The following is a 26,426-nucleotide window of genomic DNA, read 5'->3' as shown; positions in this document are numbered from 1 at the left end:
TATTCCTGTGTCTCAAGGAAAATGAGGCATATCATTATAAGGCACTTGCACAGCAAAATAACTACCAGTATAGCTATTTCAGGGTTTATTTTTTAAATTGCACTGTCTGTGGATCAAGCCTGTGCTGGCAGCCTTCATCCAAGAACCTCTTAGAAAACACTTGAGAAGTGTAAGTTTCACGATGCTATTTGTGGGCCCTAGAAATGCTGCTTATCTTCTCTGATCAGAATAATTCTTTGCATGAATTCCAGTCCTGTATCCAAGGCAATCTCATTATTTGCTCTACACACTTGATCTGCTTGCTAATTTCTTTTTCCTTGTCATGGGGGAGGAACCTTCCTGTGCTCCACAGGCGTGCCTGTGTTTGGGAGATTAAAGAAAGCAAGCAAGACATAAAAAATGTCACCCACTTGCAGCGGTGGCAGCCTGAATGGGGAGCACAATTTAGAGACAGATGTTCCTTCCAATTGAATTGTCTGTGTCACTGATTCCAGCAAGTTCAAATGCTCCTGAAAAGTGTGAGACAGGAGGGCATTGCTGAGCAGAAGGATGGCTGCAGATCCAAGGAGCTGGCACACTGCAAGCAGCAGCTCTGCTGATTTTGACCTGGCTGCAGCATTAATCTGTCTCAGCCTTGAGCACCACTGGCTGACTCTCTGTCGTGGAATTAATTTGGCTAATGTACTGCATGATGGAAAGCCATGTTTGCAATCTCTTTGCTAGGCAAGAGCAAACAGAGATTGATAGCATCCTCTATCTCTGGATTAGTGAACCGGTAGCAGAGGTCCACTGAAGGGATACCCACCAAGAATTTGGCTCCATCTCTCTAGGGGTAAGAGATGATGTATTTAACAGCTCCTGGCTCTTGTAGCTGTCAGCATGGGGCAGGGGGAGCCTGAGCAGAGAAGGAAGAGGTGGAGTTGCCTTTTGAGTCAAGCACTGTCTCTGTAACCCCTGTGCAAGTGGGGTGTGTAGGAGTTTTTTCTGAGGGCAGCTTCCAAATAGCAGTCTCAGAATAACTTGGTTTAATGAAGGGGATGATCTCCAGCACAGGAAGCCTATTTGCAGTTGCGGTTTCAAACTGGTAGCTACAGACTAACATGTGACCACTAAGTATTTCAAATTAGCTAATGAACAGCTGTTCTGTTAGAGTTGCTTTTGGTCATTACTGGCCTGAGTCTGAATTAAACAAGAGCCCAATGGTGAAAAGAACCGATGTGCCGTGGTACAACTCCTTGGTCAGAGACTGGAAACAAGCCCAGTGCTTCCTTAGGGCTCTGTCCCCACTATCCTGTGGCACCTGGGCTCTCCTGGGCCCTTCCTGCACTGCTTCCATGGGAGGCAAGAAAGGAGAGAGGTCTTGAGCAGCTAGGAGGTAGCAAGAAGTCAAATAAATACGGCAGCAGTGGGAGCTGAGACAGCACCAGCCGATCAGAGGCAAGATCCCCAGGCTCCAGAAGAGCAGAGGACAAATCTGCCCAGCAAAGATGACATCCAGCTTGGGAAGCAGAAGAGGGTGCAAGATAGGCAGGATGACATGGGAGGAAGATCACTGTGTACCTATCAAACTCCAGCTAAATTGATTTTGTCTCTCAGTCAGTAGGAGAGGACATTTGGGGGGGGGGGGCAGACACCCCTTTTACCACCACTCTCTGAGATGCAAGCTCCGCACAGGGCCATCAACTGTGTGCCTTCCCTCCCCATCGTTGCTGTGGCCACATCCAGCACTGGCACGTTCAGCAACACACAGAGAACTAGAGGTGACGGCAAAAGAACATTAGTACATGGGTGTAAGCCACATCAACACAGGACCACTCAAACTAACCCAGAAGGAGGTTTTAAATGTAGGCAAGCTAACTGCCAAAAATAAACCCCAACCCACCCTGGCTGCTGTGCTGTGGCATGGGAACAATATCATGCATATGATCACATTCAGCAGGACACAAGCAGCCTAAGGGTCTTTTTACATTTGGCTTGAAAAGGCTAAAAATAGCACCCCAAACCACATTCCTTTCTTGCATTGCCATCTCCTCTGCCTGTTCCTATTCACTGACACTTTTACATGCAAAGCAGGATTTGGGATCCAAGGCCCGGTAATTAGACTCCAGCCCAGCAGCTGCAACTGGAACAGCTGGAGGTGTTATTTTTATGGGTTATTAATTGACTCCATGAAAAAAACTGAGCCCAGCAAACAGAGAGAGCCAGCGAGTCGCAGTCCACACAGCCACATGACAAGGTCCTAGTGACAGAAAAAGATAAAATAAAAGAGGGCCCAGTATCCTAAAGCCGATTAGTTATAGCAATTTCTCCAAAGCTAAATATAGAAAAAAAATCCTCCCCCATCTTCAGCTCCATTGGCAGAGATGAGAAAGCACAAGGAAGGAGATAGAGTGAAATTTCATTTTTCACTTAACCCCCTCATGGACTGCAGAGATAAACTGCTGCTTTGGTGATGCTCCCAACATTTAGAACCAGATTCCCCCAGCAGCTACACCCTGACCACCCCTTTCCTCGGCACTAACAAGTGCAGCTGCATTTGCTCCATCCAGGCTTCTGGGCTGCTGAGCAGCATCACCGCACTGGGCAGGAGACAAAGCAGGGAAGCTCCCGGTGCCAGCCCGGCGCCTGGCCACAGCCGGGCAAGCGTGGTCTCAGCACCCCTCTGCCAGGCACAGACGGGTGAGCTTGCAGAGCTCCCTTCCCGGGCACTCTTTGCCTCCCTTCAAAGGGGCTGAACCACCCACGCTGCCCAAAACCAAAGCAGGAGAGAGCCAGGAGACATCCTGCCTCCAGTTCTTCTTCCTCCCTGCCTTTCCCACAGCTGGGGCCAGACAAGGCTTGGGGACAGACGAACCCTGGGGTTTAGGGCTTCCACCTGTGGCCAGGAGAAACTCTGCATCAGTGGCCAGAGTAAGGAAAAGCTCAGGGTGCTGGTGGTGGGAGGGAATGGGACCTGGGCCATTGCCTCGGCAAGACCTACCGCACATCTCCTCAGACCTCAGGCAATAAATAACAGGCAACTCCAGCAGAGATGCTGAGAAGCTGACAAACTGGCAGAGGATTTCAGATTTATGGGAAATTAATTTAGCCCTTGTCTGCATGCTGACAGCCAGCAAGGCCCTGTCCCCAAGACAGCCCATATAGCTGGCCCAGGCTGTGTTCAGGCCCTAGGCTTCTCACTTCTGAAAATCAATGGCCATCACACAGCAGAGGTGGAGCAGCTCCGCTCGCAGGGGAGAGGAGAGCCGGGTTCACTGCACCTCGGCATCGCCTGTGCTGGCAGCCAAAGGGGAGGGAGAGGCAGCGGAAAGGCTGCTGCTGCTTTGAATCAACTTTGCCAGTATCTTGCCAAAGCTCAGCCCAAGAAAGCCCCCTCTGCGGCAATCCTCGGCAGGAGGCAGGACAGCCCTGTGCTCCACAGCTCCAGCCCAGGCATTTCTTCCCACTTTCATCACCCATATAGCAAGAGGAGCACTGGAGGCCCCCCAGAACATCTTTTCCCAATGTTCAGGCATAAGCAAGACACACATACACTGGTTGGAAGAGAGGGATATTTCTCTCCAACCTCCACCCTTAACACTAGTCACCCCTCCTGTTGGCTTTGGGGTATTTTCAGTCCCTCCCGTGCTGCCAGCTGCATAGGCTCCATCTCTAGAGGCAGCCGAGGGAAACACCCATCTTGTAATGTCACTCTTTGGAGACCACATCTTTGAGGCGCAAGCAATTCCCTTAGACATACCTTCAACGTGAGCGTGCACTCCTGCATCCAAGCCCACTGCTGGAACCGTCTGCTTTCTGCACCAGCCTGGCAGTGCTGGGACCATCCTCGTGTAGGAAAGTTGCTCTTCAAAAGCCAACTCTGCCACATGCTCTGAACTGGGAATAGCGGCCACAGCTCCTGCCAGGTGCCAGCACTTCATTCCTGTAGGACAGGCTTGTCAGTTAGTCCTTTATTTCCTGCTGCTTTGCCTCAGCCGCGGTGTGCCTGCTCCGCACACAGTGCCCAGGGTGCATGCCCCTCCCTGAGCCACAAAAACATGGTGGGCTTCATGCTGTTACGTAGCCTATCCCCAGGCTGGAGGTGCCCACAGGAGCATCAGCTTCATGCAGAGAAAAAGGCAGAAGTGCCAGGGGGACAGGGACAGCCCCAGAACAGGGTTCCTGTGGGGATGGCAGGGCTTGGGTACACAGCTTCAGGGCTACAGGGACACATCACCTTTCCCATCACATGTTAATTCAGGCCAACCAGGCAATTGCTAGGTGTTTGACAATACAGGAACACCTGTATTTTTGCATAGGCCCTACATGCCTGTGGTGGCTGCACAGAGCTCCCCCCCACCCCCCACCTTTAACCTGGCAGGGGGGCACAGACATGCTGCCTCAAGAAGTGGATTCAGCATCAGCTGCATGACCCTGCTCAGGCTTGGGGAGATGCATGTTGCTCTTGCATCCACAGGTCTGGCAGCACCACGTCTCCCCAGGCTTTTGTCCCTGGTAAGCCTCAGTATATGCCATCTGTGCTACCATCACACCTCTCCACAAGATTCAAAGTTGTGGTTGCATGGGGATAGACAGCGATTTGGGGACAGCAGAAGGGAAGGAAGCTTCCTCGAGGAGGTGTCAGAACCACAGGGGACCTCACTGGAAAGCAGAGAGCTGCAGGCAGCCCCCAGGGTCACAAAAGTCTTTGGCCTCAGCAGCATGGGATGGGGATTTGTGAGCAAAGCACATCAAGCAAGCTGAAGGAGAGTGACATTTTCCTTCCCAGCTGATATATCCTTGCCCACACAGCCGGTGGGATGACTCTGCAGCTAAGGATGCGACATGATTAGTAAACAAATGATGCATTTGCACCAAGAATGAAAAAGAAAAAGAGAGGAAGAAAGGAAAAAAGCAAGAAAACAAGCCACATTTCAGGATAGCAGCATGCAGCAGTGTGCTTTTTAAAAATCTGCTGAGGAAGGCACTTGCACAGCACATGGTTTGGGCAGATCAATGAAGCTGCAAAGTGGCCTGCTCCTGGCAGGCACACAAATCCACTTTCTAATGAAATTTACAGCAAGTGGAATTTAGGTCACTACTCGGAAGCATTTAGTTTATTCCAGGCAGCTTTTAAAATATTTAAGAAATAGCTGTCAAATTAAGCCTGCTCACCTCTGGTGGAAGGTCCAACTTGGAGCCATGGCAGATTTCTTAGCTACAGCTTAAAAATATATATATTTTTGAGCTTTCTTTGATTGCCCCCTCCCTTCATCATCACAGCACAGTGATTGAAATCAACTCCTGCCATGCAGTCCTGCTGCGGGTGGGAACTAAGGGCCCAAGCGATGCTCAGGCTGCCCCAGCCTGTCCCTTCCCCACGGTCAGGGTGGTGAGACACCCAGACACCACCCTCCCGCAGCCTGTGCTCTCCTTCCAGCAGTGAACGCAGGACTTTGCTGCTGCAGGAAGACCAATACTACAGCCAGACCTAAAAACGGCTCCCAAGGGAAGCAGCTAAAAGCAGCCTCTTAGCAAGGATGAGCCCTCACTGAAGGCTGAGTGATGCGGAGTGGAGTGGAAGGATCTGGGCTGGACTGGTGGCTCTGCTAGCACTGTTCCCAGATGTCACACTTAAGGGAGCTGCTGTAGCCTCTTCAACAGGTGGTGGAGAGGGAGAAAAGATGGGAACCAAGCAGTTCTCAAGCTGTTTACCCCACAGAAGTGGCCACAGCCTGAAATCTCCTTGCTCTCAATTCCTGCACAAATCAGAGTGAAAATACAGACACTTCCTCTTCTTATAATGCAAAGTTCAATGTTTTGCATAACAGAGTGAGGGAATTAACCACTTCACGTCCCAGCTCAAGGTCCAGCCTGCCAGGCCCAGACCTCAAAGCTTTTCCAGCCTAAGCACAAGCCAGGAGCAGCAGAGGGGAGAGCAGAAGGCAGCCTCGGAGCACAGCTGGGCTCCCAGCATGTGGCTGCACGGTCCTTGCTCCCAGCCAGCTCTTGAGGACTGGCCCGGCAGAGCAGTAACGTGGCCATGGCTATGGTGCTTGAGGGCTTAGTGCAAGTGCAGAAGCCACCTCCAGAGCAGGGCACTTGCTGGGACATGCTTTGGAAGTCAAAGCAGTTTTCCCCATTGCTCAGCAGCTCACCCCACCCTGACAGCCACCTGCCCACTCCGCCTCCATTTGCTGCAGCCAGGGCATCTCCCCTGCCCCACAGGACCTGCTCCCCTCTCATGGGGTCTGTCTGTCCTCCCAGCCCAGCTCCAGCACTCCGGATTTGGCCTGTCTGCAGCTGAGGTAAAACACAGGTGTATACGCAAACATCTCTGCCTCCTTCATCATTATTTTTGACTTGCACACGTACATATCCGTTTCATGCTCAGCTGATGGAGGATTTGCTTGACTGCATTACAACCCTGGCTGCTGCTCTGCAGCTGGCTTTGTACCAGGATCTGGCACCAGAGGACACAATCGGTCTCCAACCTACAATCCATCTTCACTCCTGGGCTTGGATGAGCACCCCAGGATGCAGCTGATGGGCACTGCTGCTGCACACAGCGACACCATCCACCATGGCCCTGGCAGCCCTTTCCCTCTGCTTGGGCTTGCAAGATAGTATCAGGGCATGACAAAGGCTGTGACGGAGAGGGATGAGGAGGGACCAGTGATGCAGAGACAACACCATCCCTCCATAGCTCCACAAGCCTCATTTTCCTCTCCCCTTCTCCTGTTGGCACCGTGTGCCAGCCTCCTCCAGATGGCTCAGCAACTGCCCTGGCCCCACTCAGCCCTTAGGCTGTGAACCTGTGTGCATTTGCCCTTGAGTTAATTCACACTGGTGCCCATTCAGCTGGGTCACAGAGCTGGCAACAATGCCTTTGGACACAGCATCTTGCAGGAGGGCTCGGGGCACTGGCAGCCCTGGTGGCATTCCTTCTTGGGAGCTGGGACCTGTCCCCTGCATGCCCCTACCAAGCTGCCTCTCCTCACCCTGCCTCAGGCCTCCTGCCCACAGCTCCAGGAGGGGAGAGCACCAGAAGCAGCAGCTGGTTCCTTGGTGCCTGCACAAAAGGGCCAGGCCACACACCTTGCTTTTCCCATTGTAAAACTGGAGAAAGCCAAGCTCCCACGGGTGGCCAAAGGCACCAACTGCTCTCGTGCTTTCTACCTAGAAGGAAAAACACTCAGCATTAGATGTCTCACAAGGGATCAGGTATTTTTTTTCCATCCCGTGGCCAGGGGAAGTGTGCTTTCCTCCACCCTCTACACCTAGGTGCCCGCAGGGTCTCACGCCCCGCACCCTTCCTCGCTGCAGCTGGCTGCAGGAAGCAGCGGGTCCCTTTTCCCGGCAGTCCCACCCAAGGGGCTGCCTTCTCACTCAGGGAACAGGGCACATATTTTAAGTCCAGAACATTGTGCACAGACCAGTTCAAAACAAACAACTAGGTGAGAGCACAGAACAGATTCCAGCAAAATCAGGGGAGCCCAGCAGAGCAGGCTGCCTTGCTGTGGGTTTTACTTTCACACATCTTTTATGACCTCTTGGCCAGTCCCAGCTTTTCTGTTCCACAGGAAATTCCAATACCAAAAGCCCCAGTCAGGCCAGATTTGGAGGGTTTGGGTTTTCGGGTTGGTTTTATTACTTTTTCACCCCAAGAAACTTTAAAGAAGAAGGAAGAAACTGTAATTCTAGAACACTGAATTTGGGATCAAGGACTGTAAGAAGAAACAGTCACAGCATCACAACGCCCCAACCTTTCTGTACCCAGGAAGCATCTTTCAGCGTGGGGATACGTAGGAGACAGCCAGACTAGGGCTCTGTGACCAGAATTCATTACTTAGGAAGAGAACCCTCATCTTATCAATAAAACCAACCCGGTTAAACCCTGCCTGGAAGAGAGAATAATTATTCAGCCTGAAAGACTAATTTGATGTGGAAAATCAGGGAAGGAGGCTGGCTCTGGCTTGTCCTCTGTGCCTTGTGCTGGCTGGTGAGGAGGGGCCTGCAGTGTCTGCTCCAGCTGAGCAAAAGCCATCAGCCTTGCACTCAGTTTTGCCAAGAGAAGCCTGACAGCTCACACCACCTTCTCCAAGACTGATTTTCCCCTTTTTCCATTTAGCAGATCCTGATTACTCTGAAAAGAAGATGAACGTGGCTGCTCTGGCCCAGCAGGTTATACAGACATTGTCAAGCACAAATCTCCTTATCAGGTCATGTTGGTGGGTGGCAGAGCTGTGTGGCACTATCAGCTATCACCAGTGTCTGCAAGGACAGCAGAGAGGGCACTGACTGCTTTTACTGCACCTGCAACCAGAGCTCTCCAGTGGAGAGGCTTCCCCCCCTGCCATATGGAAGAAATAAAGTTACTATAGAGAATTTTCTGCCTGGTCCAAGTCACGACTTTAATTTTTACTTCTCCCAAAAGAAGTCTGCCATCCAAATGGGCTGAAAAGCCAAGTCATTCCCCCTGGATGCTACCACACCACAGCTGACCCTCATGTATGGTGATGGTATCACAGCCCTGCCATGGGCTGAGGCACTTTCCTGCCAGGGAAAAGGAATCAGCTGCATGTTGGAAGGGCACTATTTCCCAAAACCCAAGTGCCTGACTCTGCCATCCTGCATTCAGTGCACATATAACCATTTTTGCAATGAAGATCTGGCTGCCATCACTGCAGAGCTGCCTGCTGTCCCAGGCAGTGCTGCTGGGCAGCTTCAGCAGGGACCAGATGGTGCCAGCTGGCTGGCAAGCTCGGGGCTGACCTTACCTGAAGATCTCCACTTCAGGTAAGCACTGAGATCTCCAGGGCTTTGAGTCCAGCAGGATTTTCCCCTGCAGTAAGAACAATTACTAAGAAGTCATTAAAAAACCCAGTTCCTGGAATCATTGCATGGTTTGGGTTGGAAGGGACCTTAAAGATCATCTAGTTCCATCCCCCCTTCCTTCCTTCCAGCCACCTTCCACTAGCCCAGAGGCCCCGTCCAGCCTGGCCTCGGGCACTGCCAGGGATGGGGCACCCACAGCTGCTCTGGGCAACCTGTGCCAGTATCTCACCACCCTCACAGTGAAGGATTTCTTCCTCATATCTAATCTAGATCTCCTCTCTTCCAGTTTAAAGCCACCCCACCTTGCCCTATCACTACATGCCCTTTTAAAAAGCCCCTCCCCAGCTTTCTTGTCAGCACCTTTAGGTACTGGAAAGCCACTGAAAGGTCTCCCTGGAGCCTTCCCTTCTCTGGGCTGAACAACCCCAGCTCTCCTGGTGCGTTCCCAAAGTGCTGTGGTGAGAAGCAGGAGAGAAGATTGCAAGTGGTATCTGTGCTCAGTGCCCTGGGTTATATTGCAGGAGGGTTCCCAATCTCCCCACAAAACCACAATGAGCAGAACTTTTTCCAAAAACCCACGGGACACACAGAGTATGACCTCACCAGTCACAAATGGAGGAACTGAGAAAGCCGTGCACAGGCAGCAGGCAAGGACAAGCAGAGCCAGAGAGGCTGTAGCTCCCCGGCCTGCAGAGCTGACGTAAGTGCTTGATGCTGCCAAAAGGCAGAGGTCTGGCTCACCCAGAGCCCCCCAGGACCTTCTGTGGGCCAGCCTAGCTCCTTATTCCAGCAACTATAAAATGCTTTTCTGCCAGGCGAGAAAGTTGCGTCAGCTCCCTGCAAGGAGTAAGAAGAGCCAGCATGAGCTGGGCACAGCAAGCACCGCAGCTCCCTTCCCGCAGCCACAGGCTGCTGGGGCAGCTCCTATCCCAATGTCCCCAGAGTGGCCAGAGGAACCGTCTTGGGGCATGGGGTGAGAAGAACAGAGAAATCCCATGCACTGGGAGACAAGGACCCAAGAGCATAAGGGAAGAACAGAGTGGAGGTGAGCTCCCTGTGGCTGGAAGAACAGGTTGGATGCTGCAGCAGGGCAGCCCACCCACCCATGCAAAACATTAGAGCTGCTGCCATCCATGGAGCTGTTTTCAAGCAGGCTGACAGAGCTGGAGACAATCAGAAGCTGCAGAGACCCAGGGACCACGAGGGGCTCTGCTGCATGGCGAGGGAAGGCAGGGCACTATCCCAGGGCAGGGTAAAGCAGCACTTGGAGGGCCACCAGGTCTGTGACCTGCCAAAGAGCAATGTTCCCTCCAGCAAGCAAAAGCCCTGCTCCAACAAAGCATGCTTCCTCTCGGCTCACCATCAGCGCGGGGAGCACATCCAAGCAGGTAACTCATTGCTCTGGAGACTCATGTACTCGTAAGATGAGCTATTCTTACCCATGCAGGAAGGAATGGCTTGCAAACGGCACAAACAAGTGCATGGCTTGACCTTATCACAACGCACAGGGCACAAATGGCAGACAAGGCTCCTCCAAACAATTACTCATGCTTTGACGGTCAGGTTGTATTTGGAAAAACATGGAGCCACAGTGGTGGCCAAAGCACTTTGCACACTACCTTCTTCACAGCTGGGAAAGAAAAATAAACAGCGTGTGTGTGGAGAGCTGGGTCAAAGCACTGCATTAGAGGCCAGAGTGCATTTGGGTGCAGCTCTCGTGTGGACACCCATCACTCCCACCAGCACCTCTCCTGGGTCCCTCTGCAGCTCACCAGTGCTCACAGCCACCCTGGCGCTGCCCAGCACTGACCTGCTGGGGACTTGTGGAACCCTCAGACAAGCTGTCTGACATTGCCCACCTTGATGCAGGCAAGGGACAGAGAAACAAGCACCTTGTTGACTACATGGTTTAAAACCACCCCCCTTCTGGGTGAGCCTGGAGCTAACTGTGGCGGGGATTAGTTTTGCCCAATTAGCACGCAAAACTAGTAAAACAACACAGGTTTCAAAACGTATCCATGCAATACCAACACTGACTGGCTGGGGTGTTCGCCTACTTACTCTCTTTGCCTTGGCAGTAAATTCTCAGTTGTTTAAGAGGCTCACAGCAGCTTCAAGTCATAGGAAAACCAAATGGGCCAGTGATAAGCAAACCCAGGGGCACGCGCCTGCTCAAGGCCATGAGAGGCTCCAGAGCAGGCAAGCAGGGACCGGGGATGCATTGCCCAGTGCCAGACAGACACAAGCCACTTTTGCAATGCCATTTGAGCCACTCCAGCTGATAAACAAATAAGATCCTTAAGCATGATTTTCAACTTACATAGCCCCAAATATCCAACTGACCCACTTCTGCCAGGTCAGTTGTGCTCTCCTCAAATGAAGGCTGTTTACAATCTCTAATCGACTTTGCATGTTGGCTAAGCAGAGAACTCAGTACACCGAGCCAGGGGAGGCTGCATCCTGCCTGTACCTGTCAGCCCAAAGAGGCTTTTACTGTAACAGTGCTTCTGTGCAACTAATTACTTCAGCCACTGGACTGTTTTTACAGCAATACCCTGGGAGAGGTGCCGGGATGGGCTGGGGACTGCGCTTGGCAGTCCTGTGCATATGTGACTGTATTAAGACACAGCATTCCCCAGGAGAAGCTGGGGAAAAGCATTTTTTTTTCAAAAGGCAAATGGTGACCAGCTCCTTGCTGACCCATTCCAAATTAAAACCTTCAAAAACAACATTGACATTTTTGCAGAAGCCACAAGGTCAAAAGGATGCAAAGTTTCCTTGAAAACAAAGCAAAGGCAGAAAAGCCGTTGCAGGGCTGCCCTTCCCGCAGGCACCCCATCACCTCCCCACCCTCAACACTCACACAGCTCATCAGCTTCACAAGCACCATCCCCTTTCGGGTGCCTCCCTGTGGCTCCCCAGCCAGCCTGCACCCCAACATCCAACCAGGCGTGCCAGGAGCAGTACCCAGCAGACATCATGCTGCAGCCAAGAACTGTTATCTCTCAGATGTAATGATCGAGCTCTGAAATGTCCACAGACTCCACTTGGTACCCACAGCTGGAGAGAAGCGTACACTCGCCCGCATCTCCAGCCACAGCAATCACATACTCACAAAGATGCACATCTCTCCTTTGGGTGCTCCTCAAGCACTGCGAGTGCTGGAGCAAAGCCAGCATTGCTGGGTTCGGTTCTGCTCAGGAATTCATTCTTAATGTCACCCTGGAGGTCAAACTTAAGTGAGGAAGAAATCCTGTGCTTGGCCAAGGAGCCAGCATGGCCACCAGCAGCTGAGTGACTTCTGTGGCACCTCCCATGAGTACAAAGAACACGCACAACCCAGTGAGCAGCATGGGTTCACGGCGTTTCACAGCATGCTAGCCTCACGCTCGGCTTGGGAGCGTTGCAGATCAAGTGGAAATCCCCTCTACCTCTGAAAGGAAATCTCAGAGCCAGGCTCTTTCCAGTGCAAGTGAAAAGTTACTATTTACTTAGCCAGGGCACATTTTACTACCCAGGAGGAAGGAAAGGGAACTTGGCATGTGCAAATTAACCCTCCAAGCAACCTCTTCCAGCTACCCGTGCTGGCGGTGGGCACTAACTGCATCAAACCTATAGCAGAGCTGCCTCCCCCAGACACACACGCACATTGCTTACGAGTTATTCCCGGCTGCACACTGGCCAGGGCTGAGCACCATCACATGGAGTGCACGGCAAGCCCGGCTGATGGTTATACAACCTGGGCTGCTGCCAAAGCGCAGAGCTGGGATCTTCAACAGGAATGTAATCCCGCTGTGGCCTCACTGCCTGCGCATCCGATTAAAGGAAGAAAGTCTCCTGGTTTTCCAGTTTCAGTGAAAGCAAACCATTCCGTGGAGCTCCACACCCTCTAGTGGGGATTGGAGACTGGCACACTGAGGAGATGCTCTCAAATCCTTCAGCACTGAGTTTGATTCAAGATTGTATTACCCCTCCAGATCCCCAAAGCACATCTAGACAGCACTACACATCACCAGCATGTGACTGCCCCGGGCACAAGTGTCAGCGCAGAAGTAGCTTTATACGCCTACTTTACTGTATGCACACTGGCAGCATGTTAAAAGCCTTTCTACTTTGTTCATGCACAGTATCAAGTATTAAATATGAAGAAAGGAAGAAAGTCAAGTCTGAGAACCAGATTTTATTTATGTTTACCATCTAGTTCAGCAAAACTACTATCTAGAACCTAAAAAGACCGCACAGGTATTAACCAAACTGCAAGGGCAGCACTCTCACCATCCTGCAGAACGATCTTCTGGTCCAGGCACCTGAAAAGAAACAACCAGGACATTCAGCCACAGTGAGCAAGCTGCAGGGAAAACTGGGCCCTGGCACTGTAGCTGCTCAGCATGTGCATCAGGTTATCAGACACCACAAGGCTGTCACACAGCTCATGATGCAGGGCCCTCCTGCAAACAGTTATGTTACAGGTTAACCGAAATGAGAAAATGCTTTATTGTTCAAAAGTTAAGTTGACAGGACAATACTTGGTCAGACAAATGACTTTGTTTTTAAAATGAAGATTCTTCTCTGACTTATATCCAACTTTTCCCTCCTTTTATTAGAGACCTGACAAGTCTGAAGTACAGCAACACTTACAAATTTTCAAGCTTTCAGTTTAAGGGATAAATACAGCTCATTTTCCAGGTGCAACTAAGATCAGGACATTTGCAATCACCCTGTCTAGGGCTCCAAACACTCTGTTCTGACAGCCCATGTGGATGAAAATACCAATTTGTGACCCAGGGAAGACTGACATTAGTGAAAGGGAAATGCTTGTTGAAATAATAAACCAGACAAAGGATGTCAGTTTGCAGTAGTACACAAGCAAAATGTCTTCTAACTGCAGCCTGAGACTGTCAGACCTCTGCCCACATCACTTCAACATCAGGAGACAAAGCAGAAAGGCAGAACTGGTTGCAAACTCCAAGAGTGTGACTTTGCATCCTGCGAACAGAGTGCAGCTTTTCTGGGTGCAGGAGGTATTGCCCAGTCAGGGTGTTAAGACAGAAATCCAGCTAAAGCTAGAGACCACTGTCCTACACAGATCAGTCTTCTCTGGATCAACATCAACTGAAACACCTAAGAGAAGCAGCATCCCAACCCCAACTCTCCTCAAAATCCTTCCTGACAGCATTTCTACCATGAAAACTTCCAATAGCACACCAATTACCACTTTTGGCTCCAATTCCTTCCCAGCTGGCGGGAAGGTGCTCTCAAGCCTGCAGTGTCACAGTAAAATAAGGCTGCCAGATTAATCCAAGCACACATGCCTGATCATTCCAGGCATGGGAACATGACTGCATTTCTGCTGAAATGGCCACAACACACAGCCCAGAGCTTATACTGCGTCATGTGGCACAGCATTAACCTCCTAGACTGGTCTGAGCCAGCAAAGCGAGCTCATACAGGTCAGTGTTGTGTCACAGGAATGCAGCATTTGTGTCTGGCACCAGAAGGCCCCAAGCTAGAGATGCTACCTCATTTCTGCTGAGGGGCACAGTATAAACAGTGTTTCTTCAAAAATACACTTCATACTGTTGTGGTTACCCTGGCAGAATCAGATGATGAACAAGTACGTGTGACACAAAGAATTAACACTGAGCTTGTTAAACCATCAGGCTCCCAGATTAACACCCCACTAAAATCATCAGGGGCAGTTCACAGATTTGGTTAAAACAGCATGGAAACAGACAGAGCAAGAGCATATTAGAGCTCCCAAGACAGACACATAGATCACACTCTTCTAGCTCACGTGCTGCCGGTGTGCAGTGCCCCCATTTTAAAGATTTGGTTAGAAATACAGCATTTGGCAGCTTCTTCATGGCCACCATGCATACTGTGAGTTCTACAGCACAGCTCCCATGCAAAACAAAGCCACTGCAGTGAGGAGAAAAGGGGGGGGGGGGGGGGGGGGAGAGAGGCAGAAAAAAAAAATTTCCCTCCCCCAAACTACAGAGTCCTCTCCCTCTCAACCTATGATACTGTTAGCTTTCCCATAACTTCATTCACGTGCTAGAGGGTTGCTTATTTTCCTCCTCTTAGCTTGTTTTTGCTGCTTTATTGAGTTAAATCTGCTCACAGATAAGCCTGGCAAATCCCAATGCCAGGTCATGGTAAGCAAAGGAAGCATTCTGCTGGGACTGGGGGCAGGGAGGGTCTCCCATTTTAGCTACAATGAAATATTAATTCATTCACAGGCAAAACTTCCCTGAGAGAGCTGACTGATCACTGCCAGATCACTTGCAGTCACACACAAAACAGTCTGATGGTAAAGCTGGTTTAAGGAGCACCTTCTTCCTCCTAATCATATGGCAGCTCCTCAGCTGTACAGGAGCAACCATGTGGGGTGACCTTGCTGTGAGCCAGATCACCCAACCCACACAAGTGGAAAAAACACCTTTTTTTTTTTTTTCTTCAAAGAGTTGTCAGAAGCCAGGATCACTTTGGTATCAGGTTCACAGCACAGGCCCTTCCCACACTTGTGAGAGCATGTGCCCACCTCAGCTGTGACCCCAGCTGCACTCCACAGCTGTAGGAGAAAAAACAAACAGCAAAGCAATCACAGATATAAGGAGAGAGAAAAGTACACAACTTCCAACAAAGCCTTATGATTTGCTCAAGTAAAGAAACCACCTTATCAGTATTCCTTAAAATGTGGGTAAGAAAGTTTTAGAATTCAAAAAATATCTAGGGAAGTCAGGTGAAAAAACGTATGAGCAATGTATCATTAAGTTCTGTTTTCCATACCTGTGAAACTTGTCTGGAAAGGAAGGGTAGTATCAGTTTAAGTTTTCTAGAAAGTTTTCAAAAGATGATTCAGTATACATTAAGAAAACTAACCTAACAGCTGTTTTTCCTTGGCTTGGGGCGGGGGGGGGGGTGGGGGGGGGAAGGTGTTGTATGCAGTATCATACATGACCATCAAAATGCTGCATGAATGCTCACACCTGTTACTGCACAGGATAAGCCCCAGCATGGAGCCCACCTGGGAGCTGATCTCGGGCACGGGTGAGGCTGACTGGTACAAGGCTGGGCCCGCTGGCCCCACCACCCAGCAGCCCTTCCCCAGCCCTGCGCTGGCTGCAGCGCCGGCAGCCCCCTGGTGCCCCCCACCCAGGAGTGTGGCACTGGGCTCACCCGGTTCTCACCTCACCAACGGAGCTAGTGCCGCCATAACCACCAGTGTCACCGTCGGGGCTGCGGCTCCGCTGGGGCAGAGCCCTCCCCGGAAACCCTCCACGGGACACAAACCTGCGGATATTCGAAAACATTAAGGAAAAACCATAGTCCTGGCCCCAGTGCTTTTCGCACCCTGAGCCCCCCCTGCCCCCGCCACGCACCCCCCCGGCCCTTCCAGCCCTTGGACCCAGCTCGGCTCTTCCCCCGCTCCCCCGCTCCATGGGACTGCCCCCCGGTGCGGGCTCCAACCCCTCCCGCATGGAGGAACCGCCCGGCGGGTCTGTGCCCCGCACAGCGCCCCAGCTCTCCTACCGCCTCCCTCCCTGCCCCCAGCCCCCACCGCAACACTACAGCCCGCCCCTCAGGCCCTCACGAACCCCCACACTGGATCCCAAACCCCCTTTGGCCCCCCCACAGCCCCCCGTTCACCCCTCCCCAGCCCCCACTACACCCCACAATACACGCCCAGCCCTATACCCTGTCCCTCAGCCCCCGCTGCGCCCCAGCTCCCCCGGCCCGGCCCGGCCCGACCACGAGGCCCGGCGGAGCCGGAAGCGCAACGGCCACAGAAACCACCGAGGTGACGCGCGGGCCAGAACGCCTCGCAGAGCACTTCCGGCCTCCCGCAGTCCTCCAAGCACCGCCTTAAAGGGCCAGCCTGGCCCCGGTCGTCGTTATGGCAACCGGCGGGCCCCGGGCCAGGCTCGGGGGCGGGCAGCCGGGTGGCGAGTGTCCGGGACGCAGGGCAGAGCCATCCCGGGGCGCTGGGCCTTGCACGCTGCCTCTGGCGGTAAGGCGCCGTGCCCTCCCCCGCAGCCGTGCCTGGCCCCGGGGCCGCAGCAGGGCCGGGTCCCACAGTCCGGCCCTTCCCCCGAAACTGGCGGGGCGAGAGCCGGGAACTCGGCGGAGGGGCTCGGGGGAGGCAGCTGTGACCCAGGCCCGCTCGGGGGCCGGCCCGGTGGCTGCGGGTTTTGGTTCCCCAGAGGGGCACAACCGCAGCACATGGCGGGGCCGGAGGCGGCTCTGGGCCGGTGTTGGCAGCGCACTGGCATTAATACGGAGTAAATCAGTATTTAGATCGAATTCCCGGTTGATGGTTTTTGAGGCTGCCTGTTTACGTTGAATTGTGCGTCTCTTCCAGTGGCTCTGACAGCTCCGCTCCTGGTGAAGCGTGAGAGGCTTTTCAGCGTGAATAAAGGTATCTTACTCATGTAATTTAATCACAAATTTCCCTCCAAGACATTTCAGTGTGAATAGCCCAACAGAAGAAAAACACCACAACGCACATGCAGTAGCTTTCTCCCTGATTAAAAATGAATAAGCACATTGTTTTATTTCTGCAATAACGCATTTTAGCAGACCTTTTATAAAATATGCATACAGATCTAAATCATACATGCAAAACCTGGGCAGGAAGAGCAGCTGGTAAAGCCAAGCCAACCACCGCTAGCAAACGCTGGCTTTCAGGTTGCCCATGAAACCATCGTGTGGCCTCTTGGTGCAGGCACATTCAAACAAGGGGCTTGAATGACACGGTGACAACTTGTTGTCCCACGAGCTCAGCCCCACACAGTGCGAGGGCAGATCAGCCCCCATCACCCCGCATGCTGAGCAGGTAATTCAATACTCTGGTTTCTCATTAGTCAGTGTGCAGCCCAAGCCATGAGGTCTGCATGCTGCTCAGAGCCTGCTCAGAATACTAAACTGTTCATTTTCTTGTGATGTTTCTTCTGGCTTTTGTAAATATACAGACGGAGTGTTTTACAAATACCAAGGAATGGCTTTCCAGTCCCTATGAAATCAGAGGTCGTGATCCCCATTTTGTACACGGAATTGTGATGCAAAGGGATGAATGAAAACATAAGGACTCACAGATTCAAGGAGTTTACTTTGCAAAATGCGCTTCTGCGCTTTTCAGGGTACAAAGCCCTTTCCTTCTGCCCCTTGACCAGTGGTCACAAGGCGAGGGATATTCCCCTCTCCCAACACAGCCCAGGTTTTCCTATGTTGCTGGTTTAATGTTGGATGTGGTAATGCTCAGTGGGTTTTTCCCATATGATCGCAGTGAAATCCTTTTTATGGTGTCAGAAGGCATCCAGAGCATGGTGGAAGAGCCCTGCAGGCAGTCTGCCCAGGGCTGGACCCTGGAACGTCATGTGCAGTGGCCACATGAGGCTCCTTGCAGGGCTGGATGAGCCAGCGAGGCTGTGCAGGCACCCTGGGCACCCTCACAAAAGATGAGCTTTTCCAACTGAATCAGAGGGGCCTCACAACCTTGTTTAACACCACCCTGGCAGGGAGGTGCAGGAAGCAGCTGGACAGCCTGCTCCAAACAGACAGATCCTTCCCTCTGGAGCAGCACATCAGGGTGGCACAGGGGCATGTGCATGCAGAGCCTGAAAGCAAAAGCATTTCATGATCAATGCTGCAAACGGTGCACCTGCTGCACACGTTTGCTGTGTCCCCCTTCCCTTACACACCCATTTTTGTCTCTCCTCTTTGTTGCAGCACTGCTGACAGGAGCCACAGGGCCATGCAGATGCCCAGCAGCAACTGATAGGCTGCCACACACCCCCATGCTTTCATTTTTCCTTGGTGTGATACTGCCAGGGATGTAGCCAGCTTTAATGTTATGTATCTCATTTATACAGCTGAACCTGTGCTGTCTGGCTGATGGCAGGGACAGCTCTGAAAACAAACTAATTCTTTTTTTTTTTCCTTTTTGATAAAAGAAAACATTACCTCTCTGAGATTTACACACTAGATCAAGCATAAACCTGAATTATCTCCCTCTTCTTTTCCTCCAAGGAGCAGATAATAGGTAGATCTATCCATCCGTCTGCTTTGTTACATGTCGCCCTGCTTGGCAGCATTTCTGTTGCTATTAAACCATGCTCATCCCCCTTGACATTTAAAGGGCCGTTATATGATTACTGTCACAGTCTCGTACGTGGATCCTTAAACCAATTCTCTCTTTCTCTTCCCACTGATGATGGATTTCCTCGTTTATGCCATAGTAATTTGTTTTTCTCATGCTGTGCTTCAGCAAAATGCTTTCAGTGTCAACTGTGGTTTTCTGTACAGCCCTTCCCCACAGTGCCACGTTACAACTGAGCAGCTCAGGGCAAATTTGAGCTGCCCTGTCTTTAAACAGTGTTAGCAAAACAAAATAGTGTGTGCCTTCAGGAGCCTGATCACGCCGGGGTTGGACCTTCTGGTTTTGGAGTCACTATTGCAGTAGTGTGAAACATCACTGACCACAATCCTGTGATTCCTGTTGATGGGGCCATTGGCTACCATGGCTGGTCCGTCGCCCCCATGCAGAATATCCCATGGGACCCATGGACGTCAGCTTCATGGCAAGGAGCACGTGGCATCTGAAAGCAGGGAGCTGTGACTTCCTGCCTTTTGGGGAGCAGAGGGTGGGAAGCACTATCAGCTCAAGGGTTTGCAGCTCATCAGTCAGGCCAGCACACACATGGGGAGAACATGCAGACCAGACAGTTTGCTGCCAGCAGAGCTTTTCCACATGATTTGCAAAGGGGAGAAACATTTCAGTGCGCCAGCTTCTGAAAGCAAAGTTCCTTCTGGCGTCTCCCATGTTCTTTGGCAAGGTCAGAAACGCTGAGCGTGGTACCCAGCTCCACTGGGTTTTTTTTTACCAGAAAGTTCATCTCATACACGTCCAGGCACTGAGTGAAATGGGTAAAAACACTTGACAGAGAGTTTGAAACGTAAAGCTGAGCCCTTGTCCCATACATCAGTTTGTACTTTGGGTATCTCTCGTGTGAAAACCTGGCTCTGTGCGTGCTCCCAGCCCACTCCCACCACAAACAAACTGCCTGTCCTAGGGCTGCTCACACTGAGCGACTTCACCTACCCTCCTGAGCAGGACCATCAATGCGCTCCGGTTCCTGCCGCCTTGGGAATGGGCTGTGAGTGGGGCTACCCTGGCCCATCTTGCACTTGGAAAATGCAGCCAGCAGAGATCAAAATGCAAGTGAATGAGCATCTCCCTGGATGGAGAGCGTCACAGCTGGTCGGATGACCGGTCATGTCACCTGGACAGCTGAGCCCAAGGCACTTGAAGCATGGACATCTACCCTGCCATGGGGCTGCAGTGCTGCTGAGCTGAAAGCTTGGGGATCTCTGGCTTAACCTGAAAAACAAAGTGAAAATTTCCCACTCCACAGAGCTCAGTTGTTTCTAGAATTACTCCCATCAGCATCTCTGCTGTTCCCAATCCGCTGCCACAGAGAAGATTGCAGACGTTCATGTATCTTATGAATCACTATTCAAACCCGCTTGCTTGTAAAGAAACATCCTTGACCAAATCCAGCTGTGCTGGGGAAAGGTATTTTCTCTCTCAGGCACTTGTCACTGTCCCCAGCTGGAGGTTTCTCTCCCATCAACCTGCCAGCAAGGCAGTTTGCACAATTCAGGTGGAACCAGCTGGGCTGGTGTCCTCTACTCCGAAGATGATAAATATGAGAGCAGGCAACCCGATGGGAGCACTGGGGTGGCCAGGCATGCTGCTGATCATGGCACATCCACGCTGCTGTCTCCCACCTGCTGGGGGCTTTTTGGAAGAATAACTCATTGTGGCAAAATTTCTACCAGATCCAGTATCGTATGGCTGTGCTTCTCTCATATTAGCTGTATCAGGTATTATTTATCCTCCAGCAGACAGCATCAAGCTTCCAAGCAGTATGTCATGAAGCTTGACTAATTTCTCAGGCACCGACTAACTGTACCTAGCCCTGAGCTCCTCTCTGCTGCCTGGTGGCTCAGCATCACGTGCATGAATTAACACCTGCAGAACAGCATCCTCAGACCTTTTCACAGAGCTGAAACAAACTCCAAAGTGGGATGGTGAGCCCTCTCCAAAGTGCCCAACCAGCACATCTGTGTCCATGTCACAAGCTGTTGCAGGATGCTAACTCCTTCTACCAGCACAGCTGGATCTCAGAGGTGATGTTCGTTGGCTGTATGCTTGCCTGCAGGCCAGGACTCAACACCAGCAGTTATTCATCTGGTCCTCCCATGAAAACTGTGCAACAAGGACTGCTTTGTGGGCTGGCAGTGAGGTGTTTAGCATGCCTGCAAACTCTGGGTGTACTAACCATCTTTAACTGCAGTGGGCCCCTGTCTGAGCAGGAGGAAGGCTGGGCAGTGCACAGACCAGCGGTAGCTGGGGCCAGCCCTGAAAGGACCATGGCAGTGCCTGTTGTTCTGTGCTCAGGGACCCATGCTCTGAAATGCCTTTGAAATACTCCAGAGCACTTGGTCCTTTTCCACTCGGGAGCTCCCAGTACCCCCTGCAAGTGGGGTTAAGTCCCAGCAGCAGACAGGCAACTGGAGGCACACCCGGAGCTCCGATCACTGAAACTACCCCAGGGAAGTTCCTTTGTATTGCTTTGTGGGGACCAGCGCTGACACCCTCTTGCTCTGCAAGACCCACAGCCCTAGATGTCCCCTGTCCCCAGCCAGGCACTGCTACTGCTCACAGAGCCCCCCCGTGCCCCCGGCTGCCCCCCACCCCCCACCCTGACGAGCTGCTGGCTGCAGCCATGTGGGAGACATCCAACGCAGGCTCCTTGGATGAGTTGGTGCCCTTTGCAGTCTCCTTCTGTCACATACCTATAGAGTTTGGCCAATTTGCATTACAAACGTGGTATAAACGTCAAAATTAGCCACATCCACATCTTATTTTCACTTCAGACTCTAATTGCATCATTTGACTCTAACTTGCCTTTGCAAATAGCTGGAGCCTGGCATGCTGGGGACGTCGCCTTGCTGGATCCCCAGGGCTGTGCTCTGAGAGCCCAACATCCATCTTACTTACAGCTGCCCGAGAGCTCCTGCCTTTCCTGCAGATGTAATTAGCAGCGCTGCCACTGCTGCCTGGTACAAATGGGCCCAGAGAAGAGAGGAAAACACATGTTGAGCCAGGAGAGAGACCTGCATGGCAGCCCAGGGAAGCAGGTGGCCTCTTCTGCATGCCAAGAGGGAAAGTGAGGCAGAAACAGCCAGGGGTCTGGCTCTCTGTTGCAGATCTACACTGCAGATCTGGGTTCCCGGTGCCACCCTTGTGTCACTTTGGTTTGCACAATTTCTCGTGGAGGGCTGTAAGAACGCTCAGGGTGGTTTTGCAGAGACACACACAGGGGTGAGAGGTGGCTCCAAGCCCTGGTCTCATCCAGACTTACTCATGCACTGCATTCCTCCTCCTGCTGAGCTGTGGATAAACCCTATATAAAACCTACATAAACCCACCTTCTGCTCTCCGTGATGGCCCCACTGGCTGCAGCCATTGCTTCCTGTGAGGCACAGTTTGGGCTTGTATCTAAATGTTTCAGAACCCTTAAAGCATCACATTTCATTTAATTCTGCAAATGCAAATGAGGATTTGCAAGAAACCATTTGATTCACTGGTTCATCCTTTATTTTGGCAGATAGCATCAGTTAAATGCCTGCTTATTTCTGCTTTGTGAGAACAATATAAACCACTTAAGTACACATACAAGATAGACTGATCTGTAAGTGCTTATGAGCTGTTTGATTTACTGAGGTGTCTTTATCTTTGCTGAGTATCTTACAGAGTAATTTATTATTTAGCAGTAAATTAAAGCAGAGGGTCTGTGATTTTCAACAACAGAAATTAATATCCCAGCACTCTTTTGTACCATATATATCTATAATTTACAGCACTGAAATCAGTGAGATAGAGCTGCGAGACGATCTGTTTCCCCTTCTCCCTTGTTACCTCCTGATTAGTGCTGTACAGGGGGAAATAAAAAATGGTCTCGCAGAAGAGACACTCAAGTCAGCGAGGGATATTTTTAAATTAAAAGTCCAGTTTTTGTGGCTCTCGTGAGATCCCCTTCACTTCCCCCTCTGCCCTCCCACACATATCACTTCTGCATAATAGATTGAACGTGCTGCAACCTCGCCTCGAGACTGCTGATTTTTCCCCTCACTGGTTCTGTCCTCAGGGTTAAATAACAATAACAATAATTAATGATAATAATTAATAATAATGACGACAACAACAACAATAATAATAATTCTTCCACCCGCAAGCCTTGCAAACAGAGGCTGTGGGGTGCTCTGCGCACCCATTTGTGGTGGAGGGGTGGCCGTGGCACCTGCAGAGTTGGAGGAGGCAGTGGCTATCTGGAGACATGGGTGACAGTGAGGACAGAGCTCTTCCTGCTGAGGCTCCACAGACTTATAAAGTCTGTGGGTGATTTTAGGAACAAGGGTGGGGGTATCACATTAGAGAAAAATAAAAAACCCTTTTTTATACTGGCAACCCTGTCCTTTGGGTCTGGGCCAGCTTGCCACCAGCAGCCTGGTGCCACGTTCAAGTGCAATAACATGGCCAGAAAGTTTTATGGGCTGTGTCGGGCTCCACTTGACACAAAGAAGCTAATAATTTATAGCAATCTCGTGTACTACAAAGGCAAAACACGTCCCTCTTGGATGTAGCTCTGCAAGCCGCAGGGATAAATCAGCTCCAGCAGGGAGCGAATATGAGAAAAGCAGAGAAATGACCCCAAACTTTCCACTTGGCTTCTCTGGAAGGAGAAGAGCAAAGGGCCCTGCAAATGCCCCCCTGGCACGGATCATGTCTTGGCCGGCCCATACAGGTGCCCAGGCTATGCCAGGGTTTCTGAGCCCTGCCTGCAGTGAACCACATGCCCACATGAACCCCCCATCCTTCTGGAGCCCACCTGGGCTGCAGAGTAACGAGGCTGTGCACCCCTGAGCTGTGAGGGAATGGGGTTGCCCCCCGGGAGCCGTGCGGACCCATCTGGGTGGTGGCAGGGGTGCACTTACCAGCCACTCCTTGTGCTCACCAATGAACTGAGGTCTCTGCACAGCAAGGTCCCCATGTCTGGGGCCTTCACAGGGGCAGGATTTGTGCTTTTGACCAAGAAATCCATCTTCTGGAATAATCCCAGGAAATTCAGCACTACCCTCAGTGCTGCTGGCCAGGAATGGCACTCATGGGCACTACAGATGCTTTCCACCTCTCTAACCACCGCCCTGACCCACCAGCCATCACGTTGGAGCAGCACAAGGCAGCCTCCCAGCATCTACCAGAGGTGGTCCACTGCACCAGCGACCAGGCTGCCACCACACCAGGACCAGTGCCACTCTTGCTGCAATGCTGCGCGGTGTTCTGCCACAAGAACTGGACTTCCCAGCCTGGAAACCCTGCAGCATTGGATGGGATGAGACACCCCATCACCTTGTTTTCATCGTACTGGCTTGTCACAGTTCCCCAGGCAGCCAGCTGGCTGGACCGCTGCCCAATTATACATGTGCCCTTCAATTTCTCAGCTAAATTAAGAGAGTTTGTCTTGCAGTGAACCAAATAAAAAGGAGGAAAGACATCAGGAAATTCAGCCTCTAACAAGTCACGCTTTCCCCCTCTGTTCTTTTTAATGTGAAGAAATTTCCAAGGAGAAACCGTTTCAGTATTATTTGTCTTTGTTTTGGGGAAGAAAAGCAAGCTGATTAAAAGCAAACATAAAGTAAGAGCTGTGAGGTCCCAGAGGCTCCCTTGCAGGAGTTCAAAGGGAAAAAAAGAATAAAAATCTGGAAGCGTTAGAGCAAGACATTTAAGCTTTGAAGATCGTATCAGTTATGGATGAATTAAAACACACAATAATTAGCACTGAAAACTACAATACCTGAAGAGATGGGGAAAACTGGTTTCTTCGTGCTCATCAGGTCCTCCCAGGGATGCTCATACCAGGCTGGGTTTATGGTCCAGGCACTCACATCATCGCTGGCAAAGTCTGTGCATCACAGCTGAGCCGCACCAGCTGGGATAAGGGTTATTGTTGGGGAACATGCTGCTGTTTGCATTGCTTGGGACTACAGCCCACCCTCGGACCCCCGGAGCGGGGACAAGGACAGGGACAGCAGTGCTCTGTGCTCCCCCCAGGGCCTGCACTAGGCCACAAGATGATGTGACCTGGAGGTGGAGATAAGGTGGGAGAACAAAACTCCTGTGTGAGAGTTGGGAGGCACCTGAAGCTTATCTCCTCTGCATCTGCCAGTTGAAGATTACAGGCTTTTATTTTCTTCTTCCCAGTGACAAGGAAAAAAAGAGATATAGGGAAAAAACCCGTCCTGCATGCTAAACATGAGCCTCAAATAAATCATGGCTATGTTATTCCATTAAAAAAGCACTTAGCTTCAAGCTTCGAATACCTTGGGCCTTAAGATGCTGAGCTCCGACTGCAGTGAGCAATGGGAACATACGTCTGCCAGCTGTTGTTGCCTCCTACCTCCTTGGCAAGGAGGTTTGGCCTTCCCTCTTCGTGCAGATTTTTTTTGACAGAGCCACTTGACATCAGATCTACCCAGGAGCTAATTTGCTTGAAAATCAGCAGATTAGATTAGGTAGCCCTGTAGATCAGGGATCACGGGCATGGAGGGGGGTCCCAGCTCTACAAGAGTTTCACCTTCCCCTTTGGAGTCAGGTTGGGCTCCCCTCGCTCCGCTCCTCCTGCCCTCGAGTTGGGAACGGGGCTTTTGAGCTGCTGATTATTACCTAAACTCTGCAGAAAAGGGATGGCTGGACCATTGTGGTCTGATAGTCCTCCGAGGGCAGTGAATTGACCAAATCGCTAGCAGATGAATAGGAAGGAACTGCTTTCCTGCATGCACACACACAGCCGGGGCAGCGATAAGGGTGTTCAGTGGGAAATAAAAAACTCAGGCAGATTCCTATCAGATAATGTGTTCCTGTATAAGTGATTCTCAGCAGCGTGGAGCCTGAGGTGGGCTCTGTAGCACTTCAAGAGGGAAGTTCAGAACAGAATAGATCGAAAAAAGCTATAAAACCTCGTTTGCACTGCAACAAAATTAATCAGGTTTCATTTTTTTGGTGGAGGTAAAATTAGCGCAGGCAGCAAGGGTCGGCTCCAACCCCAAGAGCCACTCCACCCTGGGCAGTGCTGAGGGATGGGTTGTGCTGGGTGGCTGCAGCAGCTCAGGTTTTACAAACTGGGTTTGTGGGTGCAGGGAAACATCATCCATTATCCCTGGGGGGGTAACAAGATCAGGTGGCATTTCACCTCCCTCCATGGAGAGAAAACCACCTCTGCGGAGCTGGGCACATCCCAGCCCCTCCAGCCTCAACATTCTCCACTCTCCGGAGCTGTCCCTCCTGCTCCTTTTTTCTCCCCCCGCCCCCCCTTTACAGCCTTTAGCTGGAGTCAAGCAGAGCCAGGACAGCTCCTCCTGCCAGAACTTTTTGTTCCTTTAGACGAGAAAGATAAGAGAAAGCCTTCTGACTGATGCCTCCAGTAGCATGTTTCAAAGCCCTTCCTTGCTCTGGAGGGCAGCCATGCTCTTGGCTGCTGGAG

General features: G+C 51.4%; 1 protein-coding gene and 1 non-coding gene across 2 annotated transcripts; both read right to left on the bottom strand.

Annotated features, from left to right (window-relative positions):
* Positions 1–12,977: 12,977 nt before the first annotated feature.
* LOC114014446 (collagen alpha-1(I) chain-like) lies at positions 12,978–19,338 on the bottom strand. The gene is made up of 4 exons (XM_055704894.1): positions 19,297–19,338; positions 16,516–17,083; positions 16,008–16,110; positions 12,978–13,124 (listed from the first exon to the last, which is right to left on the bottom strand). The coding sequence occupies exons 1-4, from the start codon at positions 19,336–19,338 to the stop codon at positions 13,043–13,045; spliced, it is 795 nt and encodes a 264-aa protein (XP_055560869.1). The 3' UTR covers positions 12,978–13,042.
* LOC114014449 (small Cajal body-specific RNA 16) lies at positions 15,754–15,933 on the bottom strand. The gene has a single exon (XR_003557927.1). It is a non-coding gene; the product is annotated as a small Cajal body-specific RNA 16 (non-coding RNA).
* Positions 19,339–26,426: the final 7,088 nt, after the last annotated feature.

This window comes from Falco cherrug, chromosome 1, assembly GCF_023634085.1.
Source record: "Falco cherrug isolate bFalChe1 chromosome 1, bFalChe1.pri, whole genome shotgun sequence".
NCBI lineage: Eukaryota > Metazoa > Chordata > Aves > Falconiformes > Falconidae > Falco > Falco cherrug.
The sequence above is the reverse complement of the archived record's forward strand: the minus strand, read 5'-3'. Positions and strand labels throughout refer to the sequence as shown.

Excerpts from the sequence above, each read along its gene's own strand:
- LOC114014446 (XM_055704894.1), bottom strand. The coding sequence starts at position 19,338 with ATGGTAGCCAATGGCCCCATCAACAGGAATCACAGGATTGTG. Across the intron at positions 16,111-16,515 it reads AGCGGGGGCTGAGGGACAGG|GTTTGTGTCCCGTGGAGGGT; the intron begins GTATAGGGCTGG and ends GAATATCCGCAG. Across the intron at positions 13,125-16,007 it reads GCACTAGCTCCGTTGGTGAG|GTGCCTGGACCAGAAGATCG; the intron begins GTGAGAACCGGG and ends GTTTCTTTTCAG.